At 30.9% G+C, this 15,335-nt stretch overlaps 1 protein-coding gene across 1 annotated transcript; it reads right to left on the bottom strand.

Annotated features, from left to right (window-relative positions):
* Nucleotides 1-9,992: 9,992 nt before the first annotated feature.
* Nucleotides 9,993-13,804, bottom strand: LOC120076170 (uncharacterized). Its single transcript, XM_039029939.2, has 2 exons — nt 13,071-13,804; nt 9,993-10,686 (listed from the first exon to the last, which is right to left on the bottom strand). Exons 1-2 carry the CDS (start codon nt 13,236-13,238, stop codon nt 10,126-10,128), a joined length of 729 nt encoding a protein of 242 aa, XP_038885867.1. The 5' UTR covers nt 13,239-13,804; the 3' UTR covers nt 9,993-10,125.
* Between the last annotated feature and the right edge of the window lie 1,531 nt (nt 13,805-15,335).

Below are 15,335 nucleotides of genomic sequence, written 5' to 3'. Positions count from 1 at the left end.
GCAAGTAAAACTCTGAACCCTGCTCAAATCAATTATACCACCACTGAAAAAGGACTCCTAGCTGTAAATTTTGCGTTGGAAAAATTTTGAGCATATCTATTGGGAACCAAGGCACTCATTCACATTAATCACTCGGCAATCAAATATTTGATGACAAAGAAGGACGCAAAGCCAAGGTTGATTAGATGGGTTCTCCTCCTTCAAGAATTTGCTATCGAGATAATTGATCGGAATGGGACAGAGAATCAAGTTGTGGATCACTTGTCCAGACTGGAAAATCCTGAGGTTGACCGAAATGAATCTGAAGTGAGTGTCGTGTTTCCGGATGAGCAGTTATTCCATATAGAAGAATTTCCCTGGTATGCGGACGTCGTTAACTATTTGGTTTGTGAACAATTTCCTGAAGATTACATATACCATCAATAGAAGAAGCTCAAGCATGAATGCAAGCATTATTATTGGAATGAGTCGAATCTGTATAAAAGAGGTGCAGACCAAATCATTCGATTGTGCGTACCAAACGCTGCTCAATAACGCATATTATCACAGTGCCACGATTCGCCATATGGAGGGCACTTTGGAGGACAACGTATTGCAGCCAAAGTTTTGCAAAGTGGATTCTTTTGGCCTTCATTATTTAAGGATGTTGCTGACTACGCAATGAAATGTGATCGGTGTCAACGCACCGGTAGCATTTCATGGAAGAATGCAATGCCAATGAACACTATCTTGGAGCTTGAATTATTTGACGTCTGGTGGATTGATTTCATGGGACCATTCCCTTCTTCGCATGGCAAGCATTATATCTTATTGGCTGTCGATTACGTTTCCAAGTGGGTACAGGCAATTGCATGCGCCACAAGTGATGCAGTGGTAGTCTCCCAGTTCCTCAAGAAAAATATTTTTACTCGTTTTGGCACTCTCCGTGCCATCAAAAGTGATGAAGGATCACACTTTGTCAACCACAATATAAAGAAGTTGCTGCGCAAGTACAATATCCTCCACAAGGTGGCCACCGCATACCACCCACAAACAAATGGCCAGGCTGAAGTGTCCAATTGTGAAATTAAATTGATACTTGAGAAGGTAGTAAAACCTTCACAGAAGGATTAGGCAATGAATCTTGATAATGCGTTGTGGGTATACCGGACCGCATTTAAAACACCTATAGGTATGTCCCCCTATGCATTGGTATTCGGCAAGGTGTGTCATTTGCCTTTGGAGCTGGAGTATAAAGCGTTATGGGCGATCAAGAAACTAAATTTTGATTTGAAGAAAGCAGGGGAAGCGTGAAAACTGCAGCTGGTCGAGCTAGAAGAATGGAGGGTCAACACATATGAGAATGAGAAGATTTATAAAGAGCACACCAAGCGTTGGCATGAAACGCATATGCACTAGAAACCTCCAAATTGGGCAAAAGGTCTTACTCTTCAATTCTAGATTGTGGCTCTTCCTGGAAAAATTAAAATCGCGCTGGTCTGGACCCTTCATCATCAAGGCAATATTTCCACATGGTGCGGTAGAACTGATCACCGAGGATGGCAATTGAACATTTAAAGTTAATGGACAACAGATAAAGGCATATTGCGGAGGAGATTTTCAGCCAGACACGGTCTCCGCAAAGTTGAAAAACCCGGACTATCCCTTACCCAACTCTTGAACAACTCTTCGTCATTTTACTATTATCAGTATTGCACTTATTTTTCAAAAAAGAATATGAAAAAAAAATGATTAAAAAAAAACTTGTTGTTTTGTTTTAAAATCATTTGACCCTTTCTTTGTCTGTTTATAAGAATTAAGGCACAAGATTGCGAATAAGCAAATGATCTCACTCCATCACTACAATCCACAGAAGCAAAGATCGCCGCAAGGATGGATGCATCAATACATAATGCAGGCGACAGCACAAAATTTGGGGGTGTACTCTTCCTTATCTTTATTTCAAATTTTGCGCTATCACATTGCATTTTACTTTTCAAAGTCTTATCACCGCATCCTTCTTAATTACCGCAATCATTTGACAAATAGATAAATTTAGTAGTTCACCACATGTTGTTTCTTTGCCAAGTATGATTTCAATGATGACAAATATGCTTCTATGCCTTTCGTTTATATCAGAATAATCTTAAGATAATTTTAAGATAGTCACCTCATGAAATATTTCTAGAAGTTAGGGGTTTGCTAGCTTTCTCTCAAACTCTCTTTACAACGCATTTTATGACTATCGCATGACTTATTTTAAATTCCTTTGGCAATGAGGAAATTGCCGTAATTTAAATTTGGGGGTGAGGTATTTATTTTCGACCTTGCTATATTTCTAAAATATATATATATATAACAAATCCACTGTCAACGCAATGGGAAACCCATGTTGATAAGAGTTAAGATGTGAAAGACACTTACCCGTAGTTGGATGTACACATGACACATGTGGGGGCAAGCCAAAACGAAAGTAAGTCACCAGGATCAACGCATAAATCAATGACCGCAACTCCACTACCAAATTGGTATGAGTTTAGTCTAAGAAAGAGTGCATTGCTCGTAGTTGGATGTCTGCATGACACACGTGGGGGCAAGCCAAAATGAAGGCAAAGCACTCGGATCAGCGCAAGGTTAGAAAAAAAATAGCAATGAAGAAAATTTTTGTGCAAGGATAAATCATTTGACACCCTGGTGGAAAATTTTCTTTTTGAAATAAATCATGCGATGTTCCGGAATTTAGTAAAGTCCTTTTAAAAGTTAAGCTTGCAATCCCTAAGTCTTAGAAATATTTTAGGAAGAGACTTGAATAAGACTTAAGAAAATTCTGGCATATAGGATTTGAACGAAGTATCCTTGAGAAATCTAAAGAAAGAACTTTGCGGTTAACTTGCTAAAGGAATCTTTAGCTTATGCTTAAGGACAAACATTGTTTAAATTGGGGGTGTGATAACGCGCAGAAATGCACGTTATCATAGTACTAAGTTCTTAAATAATGTTGGATTGCGTTGATGAAATATGTTAAATTGCGTCCATTAAGCATAAATTCTATAATATTGCGGGCACACGCGTCCAACGCATTAAAGCAGTTGATCTTTATATTTTTGTGCAGAATATGCATTAACGCAATGCAAAGATTGCGATCATAGGAATACATTGGTCGAGCGCAACTTCACCGCAAGACTTTGGTTGATCGTGCTCGCAAACATTCGCCCAAGAAGAATCACCGCAACTTGGTGGGCACTATATGGTGGGCGCATCTGGGTGAAAGGATAATTAAGATCGATGGGACAGAAAGCCGATGGCAGTCGAATCCAAATTAAGTTGACAACCGATAACGGTCACAAAGTACATTCAGCTTTATTAGTGACAATTATCCGGTGCATCAGTCAGGAATTAAAGCTATCCCATCTGTACAATCGGGAGAGAGAAGCTACCTTTCACCATGGAAACTCTATAAATACCAAGTGTATTCTTCAAAGAATGGGTTAAGCAATTGATTACTTCATCACGTTACAAGTTCACGCCTCTGTCCACAGTTTTCTTCCATTTTAAGGCGGACGCGAGAAAGAAGGTGTGCCGATAGATCGTTCCAGCAAGCTTGGGAAAGCACCGAAAGCTCCAAGACAGAGAGAGTGCCAACACCTGCGGAAGCGGGAACATTTGTAGATCAGAATAGAGATTCAGTGTAAAAAGCCTCAATCAGCAAGGAATTACTTCCAGGCTCTCTACCTTTATTTTCCATTATCATTTTGTACTCAACTCAATTATAAGAATGGAATGTCTTTCTCTATATCTATTCACTCTCTGTTATTTAAGCATGAGTAGCTAAATTAGTTGAATGGGTTGAGAAGTAGTTAGCTAGCATAACGAGGGAATCTTCATCTTTGCGATTATCTTGTTTATGTATGCTTCATTTGTCTATTAGAGACACTCGGGAGGATAGTCTAAAGATAGGATCTAGATTTGGGAAGGTCAGGTCAGAATCTAGGTTTGGAAGAACCAAATTAGAACGCATAAACGGGGGATAAGCACTTAGGAATGAGCACTATTTGTTATTAATGCATCGCATGCATCTTAGCAATAAGGTATGATTGTATGTGTCACCTTGCTTTCATGCATTTTGCATCAACGCATAGGACAAGAGTAGAGACTTAGGGATAAGCTCTATGGACATTTTGCATTCAACACATGCGTCCTAAACTTAGGAGCATCGCATTTACATTGGGAAATGACTTGCTGTGTATGGTTGTAACATAATCGCAAGGTTTAACGCATTCCCGAATAACGCTAGCTAAAGATCTTCTCAACCCGTTCATCGCATATCCATTGCACTATCAACGCAACTATCTTTCTCAAATCCGCTGCCTTTATTTACATCTTTTTCATCAATGCAACAATACACCCACACTTTATTTATTTATTTGGTTACCACAAAGCTTTCATAAATATTACCAACGCAACTATTTTCACAAGTCCTTGTGTTCGACCCTGGACTTACCAGGAAACTCAGGGGAATTTACACTTGAATTCCGCTGAGAAAACTTAAGTGCATAACAAAGAGACGGTCACGTACCAAGGAATTGCTGCAAAAGAAAATAATAATAAATAAAACATCACCTACTAAAAAAAAAGAAGAAGAAAGAAGAAAGAAAGGAAGAAATAAAAAGGAAAAAAAGAGTGAAAAAAAGAAAGAAAGAAAGAAACGGTTTTTAAAAAAAAAAAAAAAAAAAAGGAAGAAAACGTTGGAAGAAAAGAGGAAAATGAGAAAAATGAAAGATTAGAAGAAGAGGAGGGGATGTGGATAATAGAGGGGTTTGGGGTCCTATTTATATGGGTTCCTAACTTCCATAACATATTAGGAAATTCAAATCAAATAAAGATTTGATTTAAAATAATAGATTTTTATTAGATTTCCTAATTTGATTCTATCCTAATTTCAAATTAAAATAAAAATAAATAAATTAAACAAATTCCCTATTTAATTTGATTTTGTTAGATTTTGTTCTCAAATTTATCTTCAACTAAGATTTAGAATATTCCAAATTTTATTCAAAATCAAATCGTTCAACATTGAGATTAAATTATAAATAAATCTCAAATTAAAATTTGGGCATATTCTAAATTTTATCCCAACTCAGGTCAAACTAAGTTAATAAAATCTCAAATGGATGTAAAATTCAAATTTGGGCATCTTCCAAATTTTATATCAAACTCATCTAAATTTAGGTTTTTATCCTTATTTCCAAATCAAGTTGTGGGAAAGATCTAAAATTCATCCCAAATTAAAATTTTGTCATGTTCCAATTTTAAAGTTTATTCCAAATTCAAGTTATTCAAACTTGAATTTTTATTTTCAATCAAAATAAATTGAGGATAAGAAAAAAAATCTCCCTTATTAAAATTTGGGTATATTCCAAATTTTATCTCAAATCCAAATCAAATTAGGATAAAATCTCAAATTAAAATTTGGTCATATTCCAAATTTTATCTCAAATTCAAGTTAAGTTTAGTTTTTATCCTCAATCCAAATCAAATTGGGATAAAATCTCGAATTAAAATTTGGCCATATTCTAAATTTTATCTCAGATTCAAGTCAAGTTTAGCCTTTATTCTCAATCCAAATCAAATTGAGATAAAATCTCAAATTAAAATTTGGTCATATTCCAAATTTTATCTCAAATTCAAGTCAAGTCTAGCTTTTATCCTCAATCAAAATCTAAAATCTAGTTAAGTTTATACCCTCAATCCAAATCAAATTGAGGTAAAATCTCAAATTAAATTTTGGCCATATGTCAAAGTTTATTCCAAAAATCTAGTTAAACTTATATATTAAATTTATGGTTTGACTGACACAACAATTGAGGTCAAATTCAAGAACATATATATTTGAATTTTGATTCCAACTCTATATTTTTCGAGATTCATCCACCCATATACGTGCATAAATCTCGAAAAGGACATTTGTTGGATGAGAAATTTTGGCGAATCACGAATTGCCACATCATCAATGAAAGTTCAAGCCTATTGAAAAATTTATAAATTAGATCGGTCTAAGTAATTAAAGTCATTCGGGCCCAACCCAATTCAAACTCACGATGAAATTTTGGGCTAAATTAAAAATTAAGCTCAAGCTCAAGCCCAATATTTCGGCTCAATAACAAATGGGCTCATGTCCAACTTTAGCCCAAATCCAATTTGGGCCTAATAAAGTAATTAGGCCCAAGCGCATGTAAGGCCCACGAGAAACATCTATAAGTAGAGACATTATCTCTTCATTTGGGGGAGGATGAGGAATTGAAGGCAAAATCTCTCTGAAGATTTAAAGAACATAACTCCTCCAAAGCTTTGAAGATTAGAAGACACTAAAGCTCTGAAGATCAGAAGACATATCAAAGTCATTTGAAGATATAAGCAAGATATAAGCAATTTGACCACGCTTGAAGATTGAAGTCCTTTGAAGATACAAGCATTCTTCTAAGACTCGAAGCTCAAGAACATTCACATACCCTGCTTCTATACATCAAGCATACGTATTCAACAGAGAGAGAATTAGATGATCAAGTACTTGAGATCGAACCACATTGCATCAAATCAACATCAACTTCAACACCAACTCAAGTCCAACTCCATGAAACAAGTTTCTCCGGAAGCCTCGTGCGAGTACTGATCATCCAAGAAGATCGACAAGCCCAAAAGCCGATCATTCAAGAAGATGAACAAGCCCAAAGGCTATCATCCAACAAGATCAATAAGCCCAAAAGCCGATCATTCAACAAGATCAATAAGCTAAAGGCCGATCAAGATCAACAAGCCCAAAGGCCGATCATCCAAGAAGATCAACTAGCTTAAAGACTATAGTTTATTTTGAAAGCATCAAAATATTATGTATTAGAGATTATATTCACTTTCCACAAAATTAATACAAATACAAAGTTCAAGTTCCACAATATAAATTTCTCTTGAAATCTTGTGCGAACAAGGTCATGTTAGACTATTTAATTGAATGAAAATGAAAAATTTTATACTTACGATAAATTTTTAATTATATATATTATTGAATTTGTTTAGTGACCTTTAAAATTGAAAATCCATCTAAATTGAAACAAGGAATGGAGACTAAAATGGATAATGACCAATATGAATTGATCTCATGACTTCTTAACCATTTATTAAGGACGTGATCCTTTATTTACCATTAGGCTAACCTGTTATTCTTATTTGAAAATGCAACATTTTGAAATCTAAGAACCAAATAAAAGCTTAGGCCCCGTTTGGTAACTATTTTGTTTTTTGTTTTTGTTTTTGAAAATTAAGTCTATGAACACTAATTCAACCTCTAAATTTCTTCTTTTATTATTTATTTTTCATCAATTATTTAAAAAAACTAAGCCAAATTTTGAGAAGTACAAAATGTAGCTTTCAAAAAGTCATTTTGTTTTTTAAATTTGGCTAATAATTCAACCATTGTACTTAAGAAAATATGCAAATCCTGGTAAGAAATGTTGATGAAATCGGCTTAATTTTCAAAACCAAATGGTTATCAAACCGAGTTTTAGGAACCAACATAGTTTTTTTTTTTTTTTTTTTCTTTGTTCTAAAAAGTTATTTGAAGTTTTTTTTAAGGAATTATTTAAAGAAATTGGTGAGTGCATTTTAGAAAAACTTTTATACTCACATTTTCACTTTTAAACAAACAAAGGGCATAGACGTCATTCACTCATTTTTCTGACAAACGACCGGGCTGTGGTGGGTTTGAATTGAATATGATCGAAATAGGCCCTACATGTGGCCCATTTAGATAATGGGCTAATATTCAGGCCCAGTAGCGCTCAAACTCTCTCTATCATCTTCTGAAACATATCATCAACTTAATAGTGAATCCAATGTTTTACTTCCAAACAAGAAAAAGCAAAGAAAGGGGGAAAAAATCTAGGATAATTGTAATGGATAATACTTTTAAGACTAATAATTAAGTATATAGTAATATTTTTAAAGAACTACAAATATGACAAATTTTGATAGACTCTATTGCTGATAGACTCTTATCAAACTTTATTTTTCAATCAACTATATAACCTATTACTAATATATTTGAATCTAAATTTTGCCATATCTATGAATTCTTTTGCATTGTGTTAAATCTGATAATACTTTGTGTTATTTGCAACTACTCTATAAATTTAAAAGTTTTTTTTTTTTGTTTAAAAAAACCTAAAGTTACAATGAAGTCTCGAACTCTTTTAATATAAATTTTAGTAAATATTATTCTTTAATAGATCATTTAGATTATTATTATTTATGGCTACATTACATTTATAGCAATTTATTATTATTATTTTTGTCAATATCAAATTGGTTGTTTCTTTTTCATAATTTTATATTTATTTGTAATCAATATGACCTTAATTAATGAATTTATGCCAATAATTTTGTATCATCCTAATTTCAAAACATTTGTGTCTCTATATACATATACATATATTAGTTCAACAAATATATTTTATAAATCCTAAAAAAATTAAAACTAATACAAGATCTAAGAGATCAAATCTTTTAACCCTAAGATGATAATAATAGGTATTTTATCCATCAAACCATCTTCACAGTTCTGAGATTAGAATTATATCCATTTCACATTTTTCAAGATTTTATACTGATAATAACTTAGTTTTTTTTTTTTTTTTTTTTTTTTTTTTTTTTAAAAAAAAGAAACTTCGTTAAAAAATTTATTCGGTTAACTAATTAAACTTTGTTTTGAAAATATGTTTTTTTCGCCATTCATTTCTTTTCTTTTCTAGGGGCTATTTGGGAGCATAACATGAGATGGTATATCTCCACATCCTATATCATCTCAGTGTTTGGAGGCTCATTATCCCATTTTACCGATTTTAATTGTTTGTGGACTCATTTTCGGAACGTGTTTCGTATCTCACCGTAATTTTTCTTTCGTGTATCATATATCATCTCAGTGCTTGAATATATTCGATTATACTCAATCATTCATACTTAATCAGAACTCCTCAAATATCATAACTCTCCACATCCTATATCATCTTAGCATCCCAAACTTTTTAACCATCCTGTATGGTTATTTTATTTATTTATTTTGAAAATATAGCGGAGTTTTCTTTTATCTCTGCCAAACTATCATATTTATTTTTCTTTTTTAATGAAAAAAATTGAGTAGTAAATAAAGAGTAAACTAGTAAACTACAACACCATGGTATAAGACAAGCTCTCAGCCATAATTTTGTCTTTTCTTTTTCTTTTCTTTCTTTTTTTATTTTTTGAAAAAAAAAAAAAAACCTCAGCCATACAGGTTGGTATAGGATGGTAAAGGAATTAGTATTTAATTAATATCAATTAAGAAGTAATTGTAATAATAATCTGCATCAAGTCATTAAATCATAAATTTCTAAATCAATGATCATTAATTAATTAAACAACTCGTATTATTGTAAAAAAAAAAAAATATCAAACAACACGAAAAGAAATTGATTTTTAACCAGTTAAATTATGTTGAGATTAGTAATTAAATCATATTTTTAGACTAAAATAAAAACAAATACTCTTGATTGTAATTGTATCATTTAAATGTTCCTTAATTAATTAGATGGATGAAAATTAATCAAGATTAAGTATAACTTTTATTATTAATTTTTTAAAATTGTATTCGTCTCAATTAAAATCTTTTAACAACCATAACATAGAGTTTCAAGAATAAATTGTAACTACCTTTTAATAAATTTTGTTGTAAGTTCATTGATTATTGATTATGGATGGAGATCAAACCATCAACTTTATGAGATGATAATCAATGTCTTATCCATTAAGTTATGTTCATATAAACCTTATTAAGTCAATTTTACAACCCTAATACATTGACAAAATAAACGTATTTGGACGAGAGTAGTATTAAATTGGATGACCACTCAAAAAGTCTTCGTGTTACATTTCTTTTAGAGGTTTTTCTTTTTATACTAGAAAAGAATAGCCCATGCAATTAAGAATTTTGATGCAAAAGAGTGAGAATGTTATAAGTCTTCCAAAAGATGATGGAGTACATATTCAATAGATGAAGAAGAAAAGGGGAAAGAATGTGAGCCAAATTTGATAGATACATCTCATAATTTTGTGAAATGGCTACACAAAGTTTTCATTACCAAGAATAATAGCATTATTGGCTTCGACTTTGGTGGTGTTGTTTTTGTTATGAGCATGAGAAGAAACAAAATCCAAATGATAAAGGAGAGGCAGCAAAGTGAGATAGCATAGAAACACAAGCACAGGTCCAAATATCCAAAGCAAAAGAGGAACAGCCGAATAGAAGAGACGATTCCCGACCGTATTGAGAACGAAGCCTTTCTCGAACAACTCTGACACGTAGTCGGGCGTGACGGGCGACATCGGGTCTTGTGGAGTGTTGATCAAAACATTCACTTGGTTGATAAATCTGATGGAAAGGGAATGGCACAAGAAGGAGAAAAGGAAGATGGTGAGAATGGAGACATATTTGAGAGACAACATGAACTCGCCGTGGGCACCGAAGACGGATTCGTTGACGGGCTTCTTGATGCTGTAGGTGCTGCTGAGAATCGCGGCCAGGCCGCACGAAAGAAGGATGGAGGTTGTAGCCATAAGAGTTGATCCCATTATGGCATTTCTCAGAGTTTGAACAGCAAGAATGTTCTTCTTCTCAATATCCTGAACTTGGAGCAATAGCAAAACAACTGAGAATTAATTAACATTCCAACTTCTAATCTTTTCATCCAACATATATATCTTTATTACTAATATCTATATGATTCTTTTAATTTCGTAATGATTTTAAGAATAAGATGAGAGCAAATTGATTCAATTGGGAATCCTTTCTTTGGAAAATATTTCATAATGTTTCTGTTTTTAGTTTTCTTTTCCTCTGATTTCCAAGCTATATTTTCAGAAATTACTATTTTATTTTATTTGGATACAATTTTGGAATCGTTTTTTAATTTTGTAAATAGAGTGCAATGCAAGTAAATAAAAACTATAAAGAAAATATATTTTACGTTTGTACAACTTAAATTTTTGGGTCAATCCATCGTTTTAAAAAATATATATTTCAGAAAAAAAAGAAAAGAAAAAGAAAAGAACCCCCTCCCCCTAAAAAAACCCAAACAAAAAGTCAATTTTTGTGTGCTCGTGTGCTAGGAAAAGCATTATTGATATAAATTAAAAATATATAGATAATTTTAATTAGTTTTTTCAATTTTAAGTTAAATGAATTAGAATATTTATAAAAAAAAAGATCAATTTTTTAAAAATGGAAAGAAAAGGGAATTTAAATAGAATCTTTTAAATTTTTATTTAAAAAATTTAAATTATTATTTACTTATGTTTTTTAAAAAGTTGTAATATTGTCTTTGATTTTTTATAAACATTTCAAAACTAGTTTGAAAATAGGAAAACTTTGAATAGAAATTAGGACTTAAAATTATATGACGGTGATCTAGAACAAGAATTTAGATTGTCATCCATTTTAGTTCACCGTCACACTATTCAAGATCTCAACTTTAATCTAAAATTTTAAAGAATTTTTATTATAGTGATAATTTTGAAATGTATATAAAAGATTAAAAGTAATTTTGAAAAATAATTTTTATAAATTAGGAGGAAATAAGCCAAAATATAAAATGTTTATATACTAAATTACATTAGTGTAGGATCATGCTAATAACCATAAAATTTGTGGTGAATCTAATGACCCACTAAAATATTTAGATGAATAAAATACTAAGAATTTATGGCTACCAAACACAAATGGTGGATTCCACCAATGCCAACAATATGAACTAAAAAGGTATTACTTTTTCAACATAAAAATTGATACAAAACAAAGAATCAATATACATATAAAGCATGAACATAAACAAAAATAAAACGATGGATGCGTGGGATATTTTGTCCATTTGGATAAGGATAAACATTTTTCATTAAAACTTTACTTTAACCACAATATTATTCTCAAATTCTATCCCTTCCATGCACTGGTTGTTTCCTAACCGCAACATTTCAATTACACCCAATATATATATATATATATTTGAAAATAAAATTTATCACGTGGCAAATCATAATTAGACGGTATTTAATTCATTTCATGTTGAAAAGAGTTTAGAATTTTAAGAGTTTGTTAAATTACAAGCGTTGTCCTAAAATTTTTAGGTTCGTGTCTATTTAATCTTCAAATTTTAAAAAGTATATGATAAATTTATAAATTTTCAATTTTGTGTCAAATAAGTTCCCAAGGTCTTGTTAGGTTAACTATTACTATTTGCTTTTTTTTTTTTTTTTTTTTTTTTTTTTGAAAATTATGCCCTCTAAACATCACTTTCATCTATTGGTGACAAAATTAAAGCTAAAATTTGAAAACTAAAAAAATGTAGTTTTCAAAAACTTGTTTTTTGTTATTGAAAATTGGTTAAGAATTCAAATGTTTACCTAGGAAATATGGAAACAATGAATAAGAAATTTGTGATAGAACAAACACAATTTACAAAAACAAAAAATTAAATAGTTATCAAATAAGGCTTAAACTTTCAATTTTATGTTTAATAGAGATGTGATTGGAAAAAAAAACAAAATATCCAATTACATATTTAATAGTTCATTTAATTTTCAAAAATTTTGAACATATTAAAAATCAATTAAACACAAATTGATAATCTAAACTTATTAGATATTGTTAAGTAATTTTCCATTACTCTTTAAACACAGTCTTTAAAGTTGAAGAACTAAAACTTTAAACATTTTTTTTTCCAAGAATTTATTATAAATTTTCAAATAGAAATATTTTGTAGACTTCATTTTTAAAAAAAAAAAAAATTTGAAGCAACGTACACCAAATAGAACCAACCCTTAACAGATTACAACATCGAGCATCATGATTGATGCCAGGCCAAAGTTGTGGAAGAAAATGTTCATGTTACACATACCTCCGTCAACACCTAATTAACTTATGAGCCACTCCATTACAAGAACGAGAAATAAAAGAAAGAGTCGAAATATAAGGATAAATTACCTAAGTTGAGAGAAATTAATTTAGTTACCTTCATCATGGCAGAAACCCAGAAGCTTCGACCAGAGCTGTTAATTCCAATGATGGTAGTAAAAGGTTGAGTTCGGACTTTATACCATAATCCTAAATGGTAACACATAATCAAGAAAAATCCCAAAGGAACCAAAATCAAATCCAAATAGCTTTCTTTCCATTCCATATTTTTCCTCTGATCTATAAAACTCTTTGAATGTTATTGCTCTTTGCTTCTTTTCCTTCTCTGTTTCCGTTCCCTTATCAACATACATATAGTAATTTCTTATATATATATACAAGGAAATGAAAGAGAAGAGAGAATGAAATGGGTGGGAGTGGACTTTTTGGCCTTTATATATTATTCTCTTTTTCCTTTTCAAATATGCTCAAACCAAACTACACTCAACAAAATTTCCCATGAAGAATATAATAATCAAATCAAGTGTGTGTTCTTGTAGAAGATAAAAAGTATTCCGTTTTTTTACGTTGTGAAAGTATAAGAATTAAAATGAAACAAAGTTAATAGATTGATATGAGTAAAGGAAAACTCATAACTAGTACAAATAAGAGGAATTTGACTGTTTAATTGAAAAAAAAAATCATTTTAATGTCCTCTTTAATTTGTCTTTCAAAATGGTTACTTTTCAAAAAAGATGAGTCTTTTAAAAGTACAAGAATTAAAATGAATTAAAGCTGAAGTATGGATCAAAGTAGTATTTAAAGTTGGTGGATAAAAGTTTTAGTTAAAATATGTGGTCTAAATTCCATTTACATTTTCAATCTATCCGTGTTGGTTTATTTATAATAGAGTTAATAAATAATTGAATGATACTTATTGTTCTAAAGGAAAAATCTTTTTATGGTCTCTTGGCATTATGAGTTTAGTTTCTCTTTGATCTCTAAGTTATAAAATATTATATTTTTGCTCTTGAACTTTTCGTTTAATTTATATTTGGGGTTTCTTAGGTTTTAAAATGTTATATCTTTCTCCTTAAATATTGAGTTTAATTTTCAATGTCCATAGGTATTAATACATTTTTACTATCAAATTTTTGCGAATGCTTATTTTAGTATTTGATGTTACCTTTCAGTTAATTAAATTAAAGTAATTATGATTTGGTTTATTTTATTAAATTTAATAGTGATAAAAATATTAGTTAAAATTAATTTAATTCTTTATTTATCGAAACAGAAATAGTATGGGAAGTAGTATTTTCGCTAGTTTTAATTAAATGGTATGATGTGTGTTGACTATTTTTTGTCTAATAATGATCTCCTTTTCTTACACGGTTAGGAAGTATATTAATTCATCAGGATTCATTATTTTTGGCTGTCTCTGGGGTTTTTTTCGCTTGTTTTAAAAAGAGACTGTGTTTTTGAACTTCTTGTTAGCTGTTATTAGAGATGTCAACGACGTAGTGTGGGTCGATGATGATTTTTGACTTCTTATTTTATTCTCTGTTCCCATCAAATTTGCCATAAGGATCGAGTTTGGAATTCTCCACGAGAAATTTGAGGGAAATTTTCTCCCGCTTGATGGTTTTTTTTAAAAATAAAAAAAAATAAAAAAAATCAATTAACAGAACTCACTATTATAGAAAAGTTTTAAATAAATTGTTAACTTTTATATGATTAATTCTACGTGGACAATAAAAATTTAAAGAGAAATTACTCAAAACTTTTAAGTTGAAAGACATAATTATCTATCAAAGTATTCATATACATAATCTAAATTTAATAAAATTCAAACATATCTTTTTTTACTTTAATTCAAACATATTCATTATTTTGACGATTAAACAATAAATCTTGAAAGTTAAATATAATATTTATATAATAAATATAATAAAAACCTAACGGGGTGGTGACGGAGACGTTTCCCATCCTCGTTTCCATCCCCATTTAACTTTTTGGAGAAATTTTTCCCACTCTCTCCTTCATTTTTCACCTAAAAAGAAAATGATCATCCGTTCGAAGTGGGTCTCTGTGGGTCCCGTCTCTATAGAAAAAGTAGACATGTCTAGCTATCATAGGACCTTAGAAGGCAAATTTCCGATCCTATATTTGTTTTAATTCTAATTTTCTCATTGTGAAGGTAATGATATGACTCACTAGCTTGCTCGATTGGTGTGACGAAGTTTTGTTAGAATCTTATTGTATGACTCATGTGGATGTTATTTTATCTGATATTTTTGGTTTGTGTTAGTTTGTTGTTTTAAAAGAAAAACAAATTAAGAAAAATGGTTGTTTTTAGGTAACATAGTTTTGATTTGACTTCTTT

Source organism: Benincasa hispida, chromosome 4, assembly GCF_027475165.1.
Source record: "Benincasa hispida cultivar pf3 chromosome 4, pf3_genome.v1.1, whole genome shotgun sequence".
Classification (NCBI taxonomy): Eukaryota; Viridiplantae; Streptophyta; class Magnoliopsida; order Cucurbitales; family Cucurbitaceae; genus Benincasa; species Benincasa hispida.
Note: the sequence above shows the minus strand (reverse complement) of the source record. Positions and strands in the feature narration are given on the sequence as shown.